General features: G+C 38.6%; 1 protein-coding gene across 2 annotated transcripts in view; it reads right to left on the reverse strand.

Annotated features, from left to right (window-relative positions):
* LOC108717769 (sodium/potassium/calcium exchanger 3) overlaps positions 1–20,277 on the reverse strand; it is a 184,530-nt gene that overhangs the window by 77,682 nt on the left and 86,571 nt on the right. For both annotated transcript variants that reach the window (XM_018265108.2, XM_041564354.1), the window contains one exon: positions 2,904–2,980. In XM_018265108.2, the coding sequence (XP_018120597.1) occupies positions 2,904–2,980 (77 nt within the window). The remainder of the gene's footprint in view (positions 1–2,903; positions 2,981–20,277) is intronic.

A 20,277-nucleotide genomic window follows, 5' to 3' on the forward strand; every position in this document is an offset into this window, starting at 1 on the left:
ACAGCCAGCTTCTCTTAAGCACTGTGACTCAGCATTGCACTGCACCAACATCACAGGAATACTGAACACAGTCAAAGCAAGTTACATATATAGGGGCAAATTCACTAAAACGCGAGTGGCTAACGCTAGCGCAAATTCGCCATTGTTACTTCACCGATTTACTAACGGGCACTGGCGTAAATTCGCTAGCAAAGTGTACCTACTCTAGTGCTACTTCGCACCCTTACGCATTGCGAAGTTGCGCTATGGCGAAGGGACGTAACTACGCTAATTCACTAACTTGTGGATTTTCATGAACGTTACCTCTTGCGCCAGACTTGCCTTCGCCAACTGAGACCAGGCGAAGTGCAATAGAGTAGATAGGAATTGCTTTAAATAAAGTTGAAATTTTTTCCAAGTCCCAAAAAATGCTGGCGTCTTTTCCTTTTTTAAGGGTGATAGGCTGAAAAAGACCGTACATTTTTTTGGGGGTACCCTCCTTCCCCCCTACATTTCCTAACATATGGCACCTAAATTATACTGTGGGCACATGTATAGGGCAAAATAACAACTCTATTTTATTTTATGAAGCTTTCCCAGGTTTATGTAGTTTAATGTATTTGGTGCTACAAATACGTCCATTGTACTTTAACTTGGCACCGTATGTAAATTAGGCATCGCTAGCGTAACTTCGCTTTGCTTGACGAATTAACACTAGCGCAACTTGCTACCGTTCGCCTCCCTGAGCGCAACTTCGCATTTTAGTGAATTTGCTTGGCCTGGCGAAGTGCGGGTAAGTGTGGCGAAGCTATCGCCGGTGCAACTTGATAAAGGGCCCAGTGGAGGGCCGAAACGTTGCCGTTTTGTTTGTGAGCTGAATAAATACTGATCACTTAATCAATTGCAACAGTTGTGCCGCAGGTCTCTTGCTTTGTGATATACAATTTTGGGCTTTGGGCAGTATTGGGCCCGATACCTAAAGGCACCTGACACCAATCCGGTGATACAGACTTGGAATAGCACTCCCATTTTGGGATTCAACTTCAGATCTTAGTGAATTTGCCACAGAGAGAGAGAGAGAGAGAGAGAGAGAGAGAGAGAGAGAGAGAGAGAGAGAGAGAGAGAGAGAGAGAGAGAGAGAACTAACCAAGATTTTAGGGTTTTTGAGTTAATAAAACTCTTTTTTCCCCAAGTACTGTTCTGTTCTCTTTACATACAATCCTATTGGGATTATTTAATGTTTTAACTAATTTTAAGCAGTTAATGTATGGAGATCCAAATTACAAAAAGATCACTTATCTAGAAACCCCATATTTATAGTATATATAAATAAATATATAAAGAGATTTACCAATTAGTTAAGGGCACATTATTTTCACCAGCCATGGATTTGTGTCAAAATTCCTCATTTCAGCATCAGCAAAAATGATTTTGCACAAAAAAAAAAGGCCGCAACCAAAAAAACACCCATTGACTTTAATGCATTTGGAGTGGAAAAAAGTGTAAAAAAATAGTTGAGTGGAAATTTTTTTTTGACACCAATGCATTTAGCGAATTTTTTGAACAGTTTCGTCAAAACGGGACAAATGTACTCACCACTACTAGCAGTGCATTTGGAGCCAGTCTTACAACAGCGTTTATTAGTAGTGATAGGCGAATTTGTCCCGTTTGTCTTCGCCATGAATTTCGCGAATTTCCAGTGAAATTCGCAAAACTGGTGAAAAATTTGTGAAACAGCGATTTTGATGGCAGCAACAATTTGCCGGCGTCTAGATTCTCGCCAGCGAATTTTCGTGGCAAATTTGTGAATTGGCAAAGTAGGTAAATTCGCCTTGAATTGCCACCTGGCGAATAAATTTGCCCATCACTATTTATTAGTTTTGGGGTAATTCATCTCTAATTGTGTTTACTTAACAGGCCTTACAGCCACAATCTTTTCCTCTTTTTTTTGAGAATACATTTATTATTTTTTATGTTCCCACCGATTCCCCAAAAATAAAAGATCTAGAACAAGGCCAAACAATAGAAGGCAGAAAATCAAAGGTTAAAAATAATGTCAAACAGTGGAAGGCAAGAGATCAACAATCTGGAAGAAATCACCTTTCCTTGGTGTGCAAAAACCTGTGCAGTAATATTGTCATATAAATGTATTTACTGTATTTCCCATGTATTACTGTATATCCCATGATAATCAAACAGAATATCTTGTCCTTGTATCAAAAAATAACATATGCACTCACAAATAACATATGTAGGATGACTGCCCCGTGATAGGCGAATTTGTCCCGTTTGTCTTGGCCATGAATTTCGCGAATTTCCAGTGAAATTCGCAAAACTGGTGAAAAATTTGTGAAACGGCGATTTTGAGGGCAGCAACAATTTGCCGGCGTCTAGATTGTCGCCGGCGCCGAAACATCGTTTTCGTCTGCGAAAACATTGACAGTGGCATTGAAATCGCGACACCGGCAAATTCTCGCCAGCGAATTTTCGTGGCAAATTTGTGAATTGGCAAAACAGGTAAATTCGCCTTGACTTCCCACCTGGCGAATAAATTCGCCCATCACTATTTATTAGTTTTGGGGTCATTCATCTCTAATTGTGTTTACTTAACAGGCCTTACAGCCACAATCCTTTCCTCTTTTTTTTGAGAATACATTTATTATTTTTTATGTTCCCACCGATTCAGCAGAAATAAAAGATCTAGAACAAGGCCAAACAGTAGAAGGCAGAAAATCAAAGGTTAAAAATAATGTCATATAGTGGAAGGCAAGAGATCAACGATCTGGAAGAAATCACCTTTCCTTGGTGTGCAGTAATATTGTCATATAAATGTATTTACTGTATTTCCCAGGTATTACTGTATATCCCATGATAATCAAACAGAATATCTTGTCCTTGTATCAAAAAATAACATATACACTCACAAATAACATATGTAGGATGACTGCCCCGTGTCTCCTTTCCTCGTTTGAGAATATGTCTGTGGGAAATTCATGAAGAGCTGCAAGGAAAAGAAAAAAAAAGTCACTTCAGATAAAACCAATACCTACAAGAAAGATCACTGTCTTCTGTAAAAGCTATATTCTGGTACAAATAAAAAGATAAATACAAATAAACTCACACAAATTGGATGTGCATTAAATTGAGATGTACAAATGCATTGATTTCTGTGAATTCAAAACTTTTGCCAGGGGGGGAAAAAATTAAGAATTATCCACATTTAAAGCCTACAGTCTGTATTATCACATAATGACAGTAAGTACAGGTATGGGACCTGTTATCCAGAATGCTCAGGACCTGGAGTTTTCTGGATAATGTAATTCAGTAATTTGGATTTTTTTTTCTAGTTTATCACCCTTTACTAAAGGTCTCTGGGGCATTTTCATCTGAATCCCACAGAACACTTGGGGGCAGATTTATCAAGGGTTGAATTTCGAGGGTTAAAAAAACCCTCGAATTCGACCCTTGAAGTAAAATCCTTCTATTTCGAATATCGAATTCGAAGGATTTTAGCGCAAAAGCTTAGATTGAACGATCGAATAAATCGTTAGATCGAACGATTCAAACGATTTTCAGCGATCGATCAAAGAATTTTTATTCAATGCCAAAAACTTATAAAATGGTTGTAGAAGGTCCCCAATTATAATGCAATTCGGTAGGTTTAACTTGGCGAAGTAAAGGATTTTTTAAAGAGACAGCACTTCGATTATGGAATGGTCGTATAGTCGAACGATTTTTATCATTCGATTCAACGAATTTGACCAATTCGATGGTCGAAGTACCCAAAAAATGACTTCGAAATTCGAATATTTCTGCATTCGAATTATTCACTCGAGCTTAGTAAATCTGCCCCTTGGTAATTTACTATGTCAAGACCAGCCTAGTATCTGTGTTTTTGCCTGCAAGGGAGCAGCCATGTCCTACCTGTGTGCTGCCCTTTATGTAGTGGGTGCAAGTTGCCCATAAGTTGCCTGCATTACCAGTTAAAGCAAGTGCAATTAAAAAGAGACACAAAGATTTGCACCTGACACTTGGATTACCCAGTGATGCAATGATCAATATGTACAGTAATAATAAAGGGAAGAGGAGAACTAATTGGCCTGGAGTATTGCAGAAGTCTTGAAAGAAAACATCCACTGTGTTTTTCATCTGTAAGTGACTCATGCGCTGTCAGCTGTTTGGAAGTGGCTGCGAGTGTGGCACCACAATATCTAGCAAGTTCGGGGCAAATTCACTAACCTGCGGAGTTGCGCTAGCGCAGGCTTCGCCATAGCCAGGCGAAGTTTCGCCAGGGCGCCGCTAATTCACTAAAATCCGAAGTTGCGCTCAGGGAGGCGAAAGGTACGAAGTTGCGCTAGCGTTAATTCATCAAGCAAAGCGAAGTTACGCTAGCGATGCCTAATTTGCATATGGCGCCAAGTTAAAGTACAGTGGACGTATATGTAGCAGCAAATACATTATACTACACAAGCCTGGGAAAGCTTTATAAAATAAAATAGAGTTGTTATTTTGCCCTACACATGTGCCCACTGTATAGTTTAGGTGCCATATGTTAGGAAATGTAGGGGGGAAGGAGGGTACCCCAAAAAACATTTACGATCTTTTTCAGCCTATCACCCTTAAAAAAGGAAAAGACGCCAGCGTTTTTTGGGACATGTCAACTTTTTTTGAAGAAATCCCTATCTACTCTATTGCACTTCGCCTGGTCTGAGGTGGTGAAGGCAAGTCTGGTGCAAGAGGTAACGTTCAGTAAAATGCGCAAGTTAGTGAATTAACGTAGGTAGGTCCCTTCGGCATAGCGCAACTTCGCCTGGCGTAAGGGTGCGAAGTAGCGCTAGAGTAGGTCCACTTCACTAGCGTATTTATGCCAGCACCCATTAGTAAATCGGTGAAGTAACGAAATTACGTCACACTGGCAAATTTTCGCTAGCATTAGCCACTTCGCCCTTTAGTAAATTTGCCCCAATATTCGTATATAATGGTTTAAATCAATGCAGGTAAACTCATTGATTTAACCAAGATAATATGCACACAATTAAACAAACAAACAAAACGAATAAAAACAAAAAAAAGAAAAGGTAGTGTAACTTGTATTATATCTGTATGTCTCTCAGGGCAGTTACAATTCATACAATACATATAAACTGTATAGAAACTAGATATTGAACTTAGACATACAAAGTTTGTGAGCTTCCAAATCAAATTTTGTCCCCCTTAAACTTCTCGTTACTGCTTTCTCGTATTCTAAATTGTTGGTCACCTCTTTTTGTACTTGGGTAATACTAAAAAATTCTTGTTTTTTCCAATTTCTAGCAATCAAAATTCTACAAGCATTTAGTATTTGGAAAGTCAGAAATTCTACATTTTTGATTCAGCAGCATAGCTTCCGGAGACTGTGGGATATTTTGTTGTGTTATCTCTGTGATCAAAGATCTCACATTAAGCCAAAATCTCTGTATTTTCTCACATGTCCACCAAATATGGATCATATCTCCTATGTCCTTGTCACATCTCCAACAGGAATTCAAAACTCCAGGGTAATTTTTTGATAATCTTGAAGGGGTTCAATACCAGTTATATACAAAATTGTAATAGCACTCTTGATGCTATACAAAAGGACCTATAGGGTCTAAAAAAGGAACCCAGAAGTCGCGGGGAGGTGGGCGCGTGTGGAGGGAGGGTGGGTTAGGGTCGGGTAGAACATACTCATGTTTGTGTCCTGCAGATTCTCTCTTTCACCCAACCTTTTATCAAGCTGCCACTCATCTTCTCCACAAAGAAACAAATTCTAGAGGAGGTACCAACTGAAGGGAAGTGCACTGGACCGTTATCCAGAATGCTCTGGACCTGAGGTTTTTGGTATAAGGGACCTTTCTGTAATTGGATCTCCATACCTTTAGGTTTGCCTCTAATAAGGATTAGTTATATCTAGTTGGGATGAAGTATAAGGTAGTGTTTTATTTACAGAGAAAAAGGAGATAATTAAAAAAAATGTAATGATTTGATTAAAATAGAGTCTGAGAGATGGTCTTCCTGTAATTTGGAGCTTTCTGGATAACAGGTTTCTGGAAAAAGGATCCTATGCCTGTATAACTCAAATATAATAAGAATAAGATCAACCATGAATAAAAAACAAAAAAAGCAGGGGGCACAAGGTCCGCAGCTTATAAACCCATATCTCTTTATTCCCACGACTTCCGTGCTTATTATGATTTTAAACATTTATTAGATTCAAGTGTTACACGATCCTTCTATATTTAGCAAATTTGTCACAGTTTGCTTTGTTTTGCAATAACGTTAATGTATGTTTAAAGCACTGCGTATCTTGACAGCGCTATATAAATAAATGATGATGATGATGTTTTACAGGGGCTTTTTTTAAAGTATATTTTTAGCACTTTATCTGTTTTTTCTTTTGTTGATAGACTTTATCTTCAGGGAAAAGTGGTTTAGCCTTGGGGGAATTTCACCTTGAGAGTCCCATTATGTTTGACTAAGTGACTTTCTCAGAACTTCTCAAGTGTTAACATTTCAGTTCTGCGTTTAGGAAACCTGTGCATTTCCGGATGGCCAGAACTTTGCAATTACAGCCTAGGAAAGTCTGCAGCAGCAGGAAAATAGAAAACTGCCTGCAAACAAAAATACAGGGGTACCCTAGGGTTTTAAAACACAGCAATTATTTTTCATTCCACTAAAACGTTGCTGAATTTTCTATGCCAGTATATCAGGCCTGCGGTGGAGTGAAAGTAGCTTCTGGGATACAGCGCTACATAGCTATAGGGAAAATATACCTGTAGTGGGTTAAAGCCCTGACCTTAAGGTGCCCATACAAATGAGCGGATCTCCCTCCGATATGCCCACCTAGAGGTGGGCAATATCGGGCTGATCCGATCGTGGGCCCTAGGGCCCAACGATCGGATCCTAACAGTGCCTAAACGGGCGGTGGGATCGCGGGACTACATCAACGAATAGATGCGGCCGCGATCCGACGGGATTTTTTGTCCCATCCGATCGAGATCTGGCTGACTTCCAGATCTCGATCGGTGAAGCCCGTCGGGGGGCCCCATACACGGGCCAATAAGCTGCCGACACGGTCTGTCGGCAGCTTTTATCGGCCTGTGTATGGCCACCTTTAGGCTATATTTTGCTTCAAGACCTTCAAGATCCAGTCTTTACAGCAGTTTACAGCTACTATAGGGACTATTCCTGGTTAGTTGGGCTCATACACTGGGGTTGCCTAATGTCCCCCTTGTGGTCTTCTGCACAGTGTCGGACTGGGCCACAGGGATACCAGGAAAACTCCCGGTGGGCCAAGGTGTCAGTGGGCCCTCATGCTGCTAAACTTTTGGCCCATTTCATGGCCATTCCCTATTTCTATGAGAACAAAGAGGCTAAATAGATGGAATAATAGATTATAGTATGTAAAGAAAACAGACTAGGAGAATAGAGGTTGATTGAGGAGATGAAGAATAATAGTACTGAGAGTGGGCCCCTGGGCTAAGGTTTTATGGTGGGCCCCTGGTCTAAGGTTTTTGAGTGGGCCCCTGGTGTCCTAGTCCGACACTGCTTCTGCATGAGGCTCACAGCACCAAAACTCCCAATCCACTGAATGGAACCAAAGGAGCCTAACTGGGATTCCTTTCCCCTTCCCAGAAAAAACAGATACCTACATACTATATTGCTCCTTCTCCCTTTCCATACCTTCTTTCCCACTCACTGTTAATAAAAATAAGCTAAATATCAGGTCCTGGTACAATAACATAAGGTTTTATAAGAAGTGCATATAAAAATATGAAATGAAATGATATAACTATAAATTCTTCTGCTTTCATTCCTGCACCTGAACTTTACTTTGCATTACAAAAGTTTTTACTAGATGTCCAACTAATTTCATGGAATTGCACTAATTATACAAAAATTAAGTATTTCCTTGCAATAAGCAGAAACTAGATGCTATTTTGAGCACTAATTGACACTGTATGACGCACTTTGGTTGTTTCAGAAGCGTCATTGTGGTTTATGTAGTAGTTGCTCTAAATCCCTTTCACCCAAACAAATGTGCAAGAACACACCATGTAAGCAGGGTCTGGATTTGAGGATCCTGCATGTATGTCTTATTAATGTCTTATTAATGTGCACTTGTTAGCACATCTATACTCATTGACATTGGCAAGAAAGAGGTTGAAGGACCCCGGAAAAGACCCTCCTTCTTCTTCAATCCATCAAAAAACACAGTAACACAGTAACTCAGGCTTGCAGAGCCTTTTTAAGCCCCTGCATTGTACATAGTCCTGTCCTTGCTCAAAATGCTCAGATAAAGATGCTGAGAGAGGAATAGTGAATAAAAACTTGAAACGGTACAGAATTTTTAACTGATTGTATTTAGAATTTTCTTTTATTTCGGTATGCTGAAGCATATATTACATTTTCATTTTCGCGATAATGACCCTGTGTTGCCATTTGTATTTTCATTTGCAAAAAAACGTCCCTGTTGTTTCTTATATTTTCCAAAACTATAAAGGGTCAGTATTTGCTATCCATTGTTACAGCTCTGTGCCTGTTATAGCCTAAAAATTACACTGGCATGCTGTTAGGCACAGAACGGATATCTCCTGCACTCGTTTGACCTTTACTCTCATTTCACCGTATGCCTTTGGATCTGCAGTTCGTATCATTGAAAACATTTAGGTTTAACACAGAATCCCCTTGGCAACATCAGGAGTTAACAGCAAATACTGATGTAAATCAACTTCCTTTTGCCTGTTCTGCACTGCTGATCATGTTACGTGCATGCAAGCAATTGTATCGCCACAGGCTGCCTGCAAGACACGTTTATGACAGTTGTCCTTTGCTACCTATAATTGCCTTGCACCACGTCTTTTGCTAATTATGAATCTGGAAAATGGTTTTTGCGTAAGGATGTGGCAAGGGCAAAAGCTTATTATAGTTCAGCCTTCGTCAATGCATGAAATTATGGAGTACAGGGATGAAGGTTGTTTATTACTTATATTTCTGGACTTTCTTTCATATTATTAACCCTCATAAACAATACCTGATTGACCTCCTATAAATGTTCCTCCATATGGATTCTACATTGTAAACGATGATGACGGGGATTCATGGCATGACGATGACATCACTGTTCCCATGGCAACATCAGCATCAGAACAAAGAGCATTGCTGATAGAGTAGCACCTTGTTTGATGACCGTGCAGAGCAGCATTCGTTTTTATATTGCTCAACTAAGAGTGATACAATCTGCTGTCTTACACCCATGACAGTTTCAAGGGGACAAAAGCAGGGGTACCATTTGTCTACGTTTTGTTGCTGCATTATACCTGTATCTCATTTAAAATTACATTCATTTGATCACTTTGAGTTACCTTTTAGTATGATATAGAGAGGGATATTCTGAGAATTTGCAATTGGTTTTAATTTTTTATCATTTGTGGTTTTTTGAGTTATTTAGCGTTTTATTCAGCAGCTTTCCAGTTTGCAGTTTCAGTGGCTAGGAACCAAATTACCTTGCCAACCATGCATATGAATAGGGGAGGGTCTGAACAGAAAGAGGAGTAATAAAAAGTATCAATAATAAATATGTAGCCTTACAGAGCATTTTTTTTTAGATGGGGTCAGTGACCCCCATTTGAAAGCTAGAAAGAGTATGAAGAACATACTAAACAAAGTAAAAGTTAACTAAAAGGTGCCCACCACTCAGGGTCGGACTGGGGAGGCCCAGGGCCTCCCCGCCCACCCTCTACTGTGAGGCTCTGCTCGGCGCGCACACATGAAGGCGCGCTTGGCGCTACTCGGCGAGCATGCATAGGCATCACTGTGCGGCACCAACATTTTTTTGTGGAATCACAATATGGAGAGAGGGGGTCTTGCCAGTCCGAGCCTGCAACCACTTTAAAGATACAAGATCACATTGGTGTACTGCATGTTTAAAAGTCAAAAAAAAAGTCAATGGTATATCCCATTTCAAAATCATGGTCAGCGATGAGTTTTGGCCAAAAATCTGATTGTTTCGGATTTTGTCTCCAATAGTCAGATTTTGAGAGGAAAATATGATATATGAATATGAGATAAATTCGGCCGTTAATAAAAAAAAAACCCCATAGTGAGGTTCCTCTAAACCAAGAGATTCAAATCAATCTTGCATGCCTGAACCGGCTGGTTTGTTTTTCATTCATTTCCATGTGCTTGTTTACATGGATGAAAGTAAACGGGGCCATGTAAATGTTCTGCAATATTGATGTTATTATCGGTACTATAAAAAAACCAATTTCATGGAACAATTCTAACTTCAAATTTATTTCAGTTCCTCTTCTTTTCACCATCCCCCTACAACCAACCCCCCCCCCACTTTCTTGGGAGAAATGTAATAAAAGTTTGCACAAATGAGACTAAAAATTTGCATTTTGCAATGTAAAATGAGTCTGTTGTTGCATTGTGAATAGTGATGGGCGAATTTATTCGCCAGGTGTGAATTCGCGGAAACTGATGCTAAATTTCCTTGAATGTGCGCAAGCGGCAAAAAACGGACTATGCCATCAAAAAATAAAATTTGCAACTTTTCATCCACTATCGGAATTGGTCGCTAAACTGTTTCTGGGTTCACAAGAAAATTGAAGACGTTATTCACCTTTAGTGAATTCGAATTTAAAAGCACCAACTCGAATATAAATTTGAATGTGAGATTTATCACACTTCGACCATGGAAACAGTTCTAATTTGAATATTTACCACCAGCCAAATTAATTTACAAGTCAATGGCAGAGGTCCGTTGAACCATTTGAATATGTTAATTGCCTTCCAGACATCAGAGGAAAACTCGATTCAAATATGATTTGAATTTTAGGGTCGGGACTATTAGATCGAATATTAGACGTTCAAGTTTTCTACAAATAACCTTCCATTTGAGCTGTGAGTACTTTCCAATTTATTAGAGTAAAAAGTTTGAAATTCGACCTTTGATAAATAACCCGCATAGCACCTGGTGCTCATGCATAAACTGCAAACTTAAAAAAAACTGCAAAAGTTGTTAAGAGTTGTGGGTAGGTAAGGCAGGGTAGACAGGAGCAAAACTTTGAAGAGAAGTAAGTGAACACTAAGCAACAACATATTGACTAGGGATGCACAAAATCCAGGATTCGGTTCAGGATTCGGCCAGGATTCAGCCTTTTTTTAGCAGGATACGGATTCCTTCTGCCCGGCCAAACCGAATCAGAATCCTAATTTGCATATGCATATGCAAATTAGGAGCGGGTAGGGAAATTGCGTGCCTTTTTGTCACAAAACATGGAAGTAAAAAATGTTTTCCCATTCCCACCCCAAATTTGCATATGCAAATTAGGGTTTAGATTCGATTCGGTATTCGGCAAATCTTTCGCGAAGGATTCGGGGGTTAAGCCGAAACCAAAATAGTGGATTTGGTGCATTCCTAATATTGACAATTGTTTTCAATAGAACAAAGTGTAAAGTGGCACTTTAAACACTAAGGGCTATGACAAATGCCTCTTCAATATACAGTTTCCTTTGAATTTCTGCTCAGCACAGAACAAGTAATAAAGCAGCCAGGCTTGGACTAAATATAAGAAGTCTGAGAGCAGCTGTTTCGTCCTCTCCCGTCTGATTCTTACAATGAGTCATGGCTTGTTCACTTTCTCTCATTTAGACTGAAAGGCCACTTACCATGGAACGAAGCAGGGACTTTGATTTACTGTATCTCAGATGTGTCCAGATTATCCACAAAGTACAATAAGTGCTTTAAAGGAGAAGGAAAGGTATCTTTCCTTGGGGGTGCCAAAAGTTATGCAACCCCAAGTGATCGCATGTACTTACCTGAAACCGGTGCTCCTATTAGGTGAAACTTCATCGGCCCAGGATTCTTTCAGCGAGCAGAAGAATTCGACCCTTAATAAGTCTGTCCCTTAGAGTATGGACCTATGTGAAATTGAAATTCTACTCCACCTTTGCAATTTTGTCATCTGCCCAGCATTCCTCCTCTGTGTACTCTATAAATGATCTTGAACTCAACCTATTTACAGGGGCGCTCCGCCAATCAGGCGAGCTGAGGCGCTCGCCTCAGGTGACAGCGCAAGAGAGGTTTCCAGGGGCGGCAAAAAGCCGCTGCTGCACCTTTAAGAAAATTATCATGTACTATATCTTTAAAATTTAGACTTTAACCATTCACCATCTAAAACCTGCCATATTGATGTTTAGCCTATGGGGCTATTTGGAGTCAAACAAAATGCAGATGCACACCTGTTCCCTCTTTTCACGTTCACGGTGCATGGAACATAGGAGGAAGGCACCTCCAAAAAATGGTAAGTAAATAGAATGAATCCAGCACACGAAATCTGCTCAAGGGTTGTTACCCGTGTTTAATGCCAAGCCAAACAGGTTACAACTTTCGGGGGCATACCCCGAAGCTATTTGGAGTCAATTGGTGGACTTTGAAAAAGGACTTTGGAAAAACTTTGATTCGTATGATTCAAATTCAATCGAAAACAGACCTATTCAATCAAAAATGGACCTATTCGGGCAAAAAAAAAAACTTTGCTTAAATTTCGGTTGGTCTTTTTGAATTTGAAGTTTTTCAAATTCGAAATTCGACCCTTGATGAATGTGCCCCCTAAAGAAAACAGGTCCCTTTGAGTAATATGGCTGTGTTCCCACACTAACTATAAGGACACAGATTCATCAATCAGTTCATTATTTTATTGATGAGTACCAATACTTACAGTTGAATAACTGGTACTGGTAAATGATGTGCTACCATGATGAGGCTGAATACACAGAAGTGCACCACATGAGAGATGTCTGTAAATGACATACTGGCAAAAAACATAGGATACTGCTTGTCTATGTATATGTGTCGGCCACATAAAAGATGCACCACAGAACAGCGGAACCGTTATCCGGAAACTTTTAAAAGTGATTCCCTTTTTCTCTGTAATTATAAAACAGTACCTTGTACTTGATCCAAACTAAGATATAATTAATCCTTATTGGAAGAAAAAACAGCCTATTGGGTTTATTTAATGTTTACATGATTTTCTAGTAGACTTAAGGTATCTAAATTACAGAAAGATCCATTATCCAAAAAACCAAAGGTCCCAAGCATTCTGAATAACAAGTCCCATATCTGTACCTGCAATTTCCTTGGGTATGTAGGGAATCAGTAGTAAGTGATGGGATCACCCCTACTCAACAGCATATAACATATTTAGAAGAAACCTAAGCCGCCTAGTACCTAAAAAGTGTCCAGTTTAAAAAGCAATGTTAATTGATCATCTGCACATGTTAAGTTAGCAGCAAATTAGCCGAACACTGTTCCTGGCATTCGTCTTCAAAAGATTAATGACAAAATTTACATTTTAGAAAATATATGAATCATGCATGAAATCTCATTAAAATCATTTCACTTTTTGACTCCGTCCCTTTGGTGGCATTCCGCAGCAGTAATTACTACTAATTTCAGTGATGAAGGCTTTGAAAAAAAAGAGACACTAAAAGAGTGTGAAATAAGTGCATTTCCAGCTACATATTTTGCTCTAGATTGTCTTCTTTCTTCTTATCACTAATATACAGTACATATAACGCAGAGATGCGATAAACAAATAAGGAAAAAACAAGAAAGATCTATATATTTCTGAGTTCGAATAAAAGTCCATTACAGCAACTTCCTTTGCTTTGTTCCTACCTATACCTACTGTATATATATATATATATATATATATCTATATATATATAGATATATATATATATCTATATATATATATATATATATATATATATATATATATATATATATATATATATATATATATATATATATATATATATGTATATATATCACCAGTATGTAATGCCACATGTAGGGGTAGAACTGGGATTTCCCCATGGTGAGACGGAACTGAAGCCTAGTTGGCCAGTTTAAATATATTGCAATATAAGGACAAACAATCCCTGTTCTGTCCTTAATATATTGATAATTGGTTGAGTGCAGAGACCTCTGAATTTTGTGGTCACAGCCTCATTGTGCCATCGCATAATGTTTAAAATTTAGTGGTGAGCACAACTTTCCCTTTTTGCTGAATTATGGAAGTCTATGGAAGTTTTTAACAATGTCCTTTCTTGTACTAGAACCTAACGTAGCTGTGCAAATCCATATTGGTGGCAAATCAATCCTATTTGGTTTATTTAATGTTAATAAATCATTTTTAGCAGACTTAGGGTATGGTAATTCAAATTAAGGAAAGACCCCTTATCTGGAAAACCCCAGGCCATGAGCTGGATAACAGATCCTATACCTATATCCATCCTTAAGGAAACACTCTCTACTATTACTACTGGCTTATAAAAATAAAATACAAGGGATATAAGCTTTCATCATAGAAAGGGTATATTTTGCTTTAACTGGCTGACCTAGCAAAGACTATGTTCAAGTACAAGAATTGGTTCTAATCATTTTACAATCAGAAGTATAATTTATTTACCAAACATTTTTTGGCATTAAAATCTAGTTTTAGGATTGCTATGTTAGTGAAAAGGCATTTACATTTCCCATAACCAACTACAAAGTACCTTGAGTTTAGTACCTAAGATAACAACACACTGCTTACTAATGGAGTATGTTTCCATTGCAGAATGGAAGTTCTAGTACAGGTATGGAATTCATTATCTGGAAAACCATTTTCTAGGAAGATCTGAATTACGGAAAGGCCATCTATTTTATCCACATAATCCAAATTTTTAAAAATGATTTTTTGATTCCTTTTTCTCTGTAATAATAAAACAGTAGCTTGTACTTGATCCAACTAAGATATAATTAATCCTTATTGGAAGCAAAACCAGCCTACTCAATATATTTAATGTTTACATGATTTTCTAGTAGACTTAAGGTATGGAGATCCAGATTACAGAAAGGGCATTTGTTTTCTAGAAAGAAAGCTTTAAAGAGTCATAAGGTAAAGGCAAATCATTAAAAACTATAAAAAAAATCTGAATAACTGAAAAGGTGCTTAGAATTGTTAAAAAAAGTTAACTTAAAGGTGAACCACCCCTTTAAGTTGAAGCTGGACTGTATTTATATTTATACAATTGGTGTACTGAGAGCATTCTGATGACGGTATCAACTATTTGTGACCTTGGACAAATACATTAATTTTACTAAATAATGTTGTGTGTTAGAAAACACATCTTTATGGTAAATGTAAGCTACACAACATTAGTTAGAGTTTAGCCACTTTTTAGGAAACAAAAGTTCTTGAACACATTGTATATATTATTTTATACAGTATATACGGATATACAGTATATATATTGTTATTCCCCACAGGCCCGGACTGGCAATCTGTGGGTTCTGGCAAATGCCAGAGGGGCTGCTATAAGGTGCCATAGAAAGTCACTATTTAGTAGGCTGGTTGGGGCTGTTTGGGCCTCTATGTACTTGAAATGCCATGGCCTATTTTAATTCTCAGTCTGGACCTGATTCCCCATGATTCCACACTATATAAATTAAATCCTGACCAGCACAGCTATCTACTCTCATAGCAAATTAATACTCTCTAAGCTTTCAAACATTCTGCTAGCTTAATGCTATTAAAAACCTCTTTTTATTATTTTACATTGGGGATCACATTAAACACGTTAACATCGTTTAATCAGTATTTTGTAAATCAACTTGCTTTTATATTATTGTAGGATTAATTTTAAGCAGCGTTCACATTTTAGTAGTGAGCTTGCCTGCTCTGTGTGGCTCAGTCTGATGAGTTGCTGAACACTCCAACACACTGATTGCTTTTCTCTCTGGCAGCAAAGCATATTGAATGTCCTAGGCAGATTATTTCTGCCTTTGATTTGGATGGCTCTTTGCAGTGGGAAGTAGGACATGCATAAGTGGAAGCAAATAACACTGCTGTAATTCCCAAAATAGCTTTCTTTCATAGCTTGCACTAGGGATTTATCAATGCAGAAATTATATCTTATAGACATCATTTGTCGTCATGGAAAGAAGAGCAGTGCCCTTAACTGCAGAAGTCAGTTTAATAATTCACTTTACAGGAATGAGGTTTTTTAAATTGGTAAATCTCAAAAGTTCCACTACTTAAAACACTCATTGAGAAATATTAAAATTTGTGATTCATGTCATGATTTTCTTGGATTCAAAACTCTAATTTTAATAGACTTGCCATACAGGTGGCCATACATGGGCCGATAAAAGCTGCCGACAGACCGTGTCGGCAGATTATTGGCCCGTGTATGGGGACCCCCGACGGGCTTCACCGATTGAGATCTGGCCGAAAGTCGGCCACATCTCGTTCGGATGGGACAAAAAATCCTGTTGGATCGCGGCCGCATCTATTTGTTGATGCGGTCCCGCGATCCGACCGCCTAGGGCCCACGATTGGATCAGCCCGATATTGCCCACCTTGAGGTGGCCATATCGGAGGGAGATCCGCTCGTTTGGCGACATCGCCAAATGAGCGGATCTCTCCATGTATGGCCACCTTAGTCTGGACTCAGTCTAGAGGGCCAGAAGTGAATAATCCTGATGCTATGGAGGTTTTTAACATAAATAAAAGATGATTATAGCAGTGCACTTCTGTTTATCATCCACTGCAATCTCTTTCAGTAGTTATTTTTTAGCATTGTGTTTATCAAATAGCAAATATTACTTCTGCAGGCCTCACCCATGAATAAAAACTGCACTGGTTTCTCTAGGAAAGATTTCCAAGATAGATCTGAGGCAAAAGGGAGGTTAATGGGATACTGCAGATTTTTTTCTATTTAAAGTCGAAATCTGACATGGGGCTAGACATATTGTCAGTTTCTCAGCTGCCCCCAGCGATGTAACTTGTGCTCTGATAAACTTCTGTCACTCTTTACTGCTGTACTGCAAGTTGGTGTGATATCATCCCCCTTCCCCCCCCCAGCAGCCTATCAACTGAACAATGGGAAGGTAACCATATAGCAGCTCCTTTACACAAGATAACAGTTGCCTAGTAGGTTTAAGAACAATAGTTAATCAATAGTAAAATCCAGGTCCAGCTGCAACACATTCAGTTACATTGAGCAGGGGAAACAACAGCCTGCCAGAAAGTAGTTCCATCCTAAAGTGCTGGATCTTTCTGAAAGCACATGACCAGCCAAAATGACCTGAGATGGCTGCCTACACACCAATATTACAACTTGAAAAAATACACTTGCTGGTTCAGGAATTACATTTTATATTGTAGAGTGAATTATTTGCAGTGTAAACAGTGAAATCATAAAAATCATGACAGAATCCCTTTAAGGAGATATATTATAGGACAAACAAAAGGCTCCCTGGGAACCTGAGAACTCTGAAATTTCTTCTTGACCCAGTATAATTGTTGCCATGGGCTCTCCATCAAGTCACTGAATGTTCTGTTTCTAAATATTGTCATATTACTACCCATAGGTAGACTAAACCCTTATATTTATTTTTTATTAAGGTCACAATATTATAACCTATGAGTCATATTTAACCTTTGTGCACATGAGATGTTTATGCAAAAAGTATAACCCCCATTTTTAGCAGCAAGCTGTATATAACTACTGCCCACCTGATGTACTGCCAGATTATTTTGAAGTTAATTAATTATAATTCCATAATAAATTACCGTTCAGTTTATCTCATTAAACAGTCCAGTCCATCGCTCGCATGAGATCTGTTGTCTGTGAATCTTCTAAAATTTTAATATTCAAATTATATTCAGGTCATAAAAGTCAAAGAAGTTGCTTCTAATTAAGCACATCTCAGGCAATCTTTGCGGAAACGACGGAACTCAAGTGCATCGTAGAACATGATAACCTAATTGGTATCTCTTCCTTGAGGGGGAATATAAGAGAATGGTATTTCAGAGGGACTTCTGAAGGACAATGCTTCTGTGGCGCTCACTTATTAAATGTCAATATATCACCACGTTCATTCATCTTCTTTCCAGGCAGTATTTTTAGTTATCTCCACAAGTGCCTTACAAAAAAAAAAAACATGTGGAAACATGTGGAATAACCAGTAAGACATGTTTATAATTAGCTTCTCAGTACAAGTAGAAGGACACCTTCATACCTGTATATTTTGTACAGTGACCTAGGTCAATTATTCCACAGGTTTCTCAGAAAGTCCTTTTTCAGAAGCAAATGACCTTTTTGCTTGGAAACATCTTGCTGTATAATGTGCTTTATGTGCCATTAGCCTAGTACCTTACACTGTACAATGAGCTTGGGTGCCAGTATCTACTGCTCTAGAATGCTTGGGACCTGGTATCTTTCTGTAATTTGGGTGTTCATACCTTAAAGGGATACTGTCATGGGGAAAAATTTTTTTTTCAAAATGAATCAGTTAATAGTGCTGCTCCAGCAGAATTCTGCACTGAAATCCATTTCTCAAAAGAGCAAACAGATTTTTTTATATTCAATTTTGAAATCTGACATGGGGCTAGACATTTTGTCATTTCCCAGCTGCCCCTGGTCATGTGACTTGTGCCTGCACTTTAAGAGAGAAATGCTTTCTGGCAGGCTGCTGTTTTTCCTTCTCAATGTAACTGAATGTGTCTCAGTGGGACATGGGTTTTTCTATTGAGTGTTGTTCTTAGATCTACCAGGCAGCTGTTATCTTGTGTTAGGGAGCTGCTATCTGGTTACCTTCCCATTGTTCTGTTGTTTGGCTGCTGGAGGGAAAAAGGGAGGGGGGTAATATCACTCCAACTTGCAGTACAGCAGTAAAGAGTGATTGAAGTTTATCAGAGCACAAGTCACATGACTTGGGGCAGCTGGGAAATTGACAATATGTCTAGCCCCATGTCAGATTTCAAAATTGAATATAAAAAAATCTGTTTGCTCTTTTGAAAAATGGATTTCAGTGCAGAATTCTGCTGGAGCAGCACTATTAACTGATTCATTTTGAAAAAAAAAATTTTTCCCATGACAGTATCCCTTTAAAGGTCCCCATGGACACAAAGTCCGACCAATCCTTTGAAATTATCGTGTGGTTAGTGGGATTCGAACGATCGTACATCTTACGATTTTTCGGCCAACATCTGTCAGAAAATTGTTCGGCCAGGTTAAAAAATCTTTATCGGTCCCAGTGCAATCTATCTATGTTTGCAGGGCCAAGCAGGCAGCTCCCCTTTGTTTTCCTGGCAATATTGCCTGAAATCGTCTTTTTAGTTGATGGACAATTCATACGATCGTACAATCGTTTCGAGATAATCGTGGTCTCACGATGACAATCAGATCTTTTAAAAATCTTTACATCTATAGCCAGCTTAAGTCTACTATAAAATCAAGTAAACATTAAATAAACACAATAGGCTGGTTTTGCTTCCAATAAGGATTAATTATATCTTAGTTGGATCAAGTACAAGGTACTGTTTTATTATCACAGATTAAAAGGAAAAAAGTTTTAAAAAAATGATTTGGATCAAAATTAAGTCTCTGGGACACAGCCTTTCTGTAGTTCAGAGCTTTCTTGCTAATGGGTTTTTGGCAATGTTCCCTCCATGGTTTGCGCTTGTGAGCACACAGAAAAATGTTGAGGCCAATGTGGTGCTCACAAAGAATTTTGTGTGAAAACACAAAATTTTGTTTAAAATGTTCACACAAAATAATTTTTGGGCACACAGAGCCAAGAAGGAATTAGAGGGAACGTTGGTTTCTGGAAAACACATTTGCCCCCCCTCTCAAGTCACTGACTACTGGTAACCAATCAGAGATAAGTTTGCCACCTTTTCAATTCGGGGAAAACAGGCTCGGGGCGGATTACGTTAGGGGGGTTGGTGATGTTGGGGGAGGGGTTAAAGCTGCCAGGGACGGGACTGATGATGTGGCAATCAGCGATTGGCTGATCGCCATGTCATTAACTTCAATGTACTGTCCTGATTGCCTAATTTGCAAATCCAGACAGGAATTTTTCACCCAGACAACCCTTCCAAAAACCGGGCTGTCCAGGTCAAATCCGACAGGTGGTAACCCTAATCAGAAAGCTGCAAAGCAGGAAGTAGTGTTCTGGCTATTATGTTTAGACATCCAAGCCTTTATAGATTACATTTTTATATTGAAGACAATTTTTATTTTTACACAGTTTATCTATTTACCTAATTTTTATTTTTTACACTGAACACTTCCTTTTAATGTTATAAGCATTATTCCAAATAAGGCACTATCGTGCTACAAGGTGCTTTTTATAAAGACATACTCCTATTTTAGGGTGCTTTAAGGTTGGATAAATACAACATTCTTTTAGATGCAGTATGCAGAAAGTCT

Source organism: Xenopus laevis, chromosome 5S (assembly GCF_017654675.1).
Source record: "Xenopus laevis strain J_2021 chromosome 5S, Xenopus_laevis_v10.1, whole genome shotgun sequence".
In the NCBI taxonomy this organism is placed as follows: Eukaryota; Metazoa; Chordata; class Amphibia; order Anura; family Pipidae; genus Xenopus; species Xenopus laevis.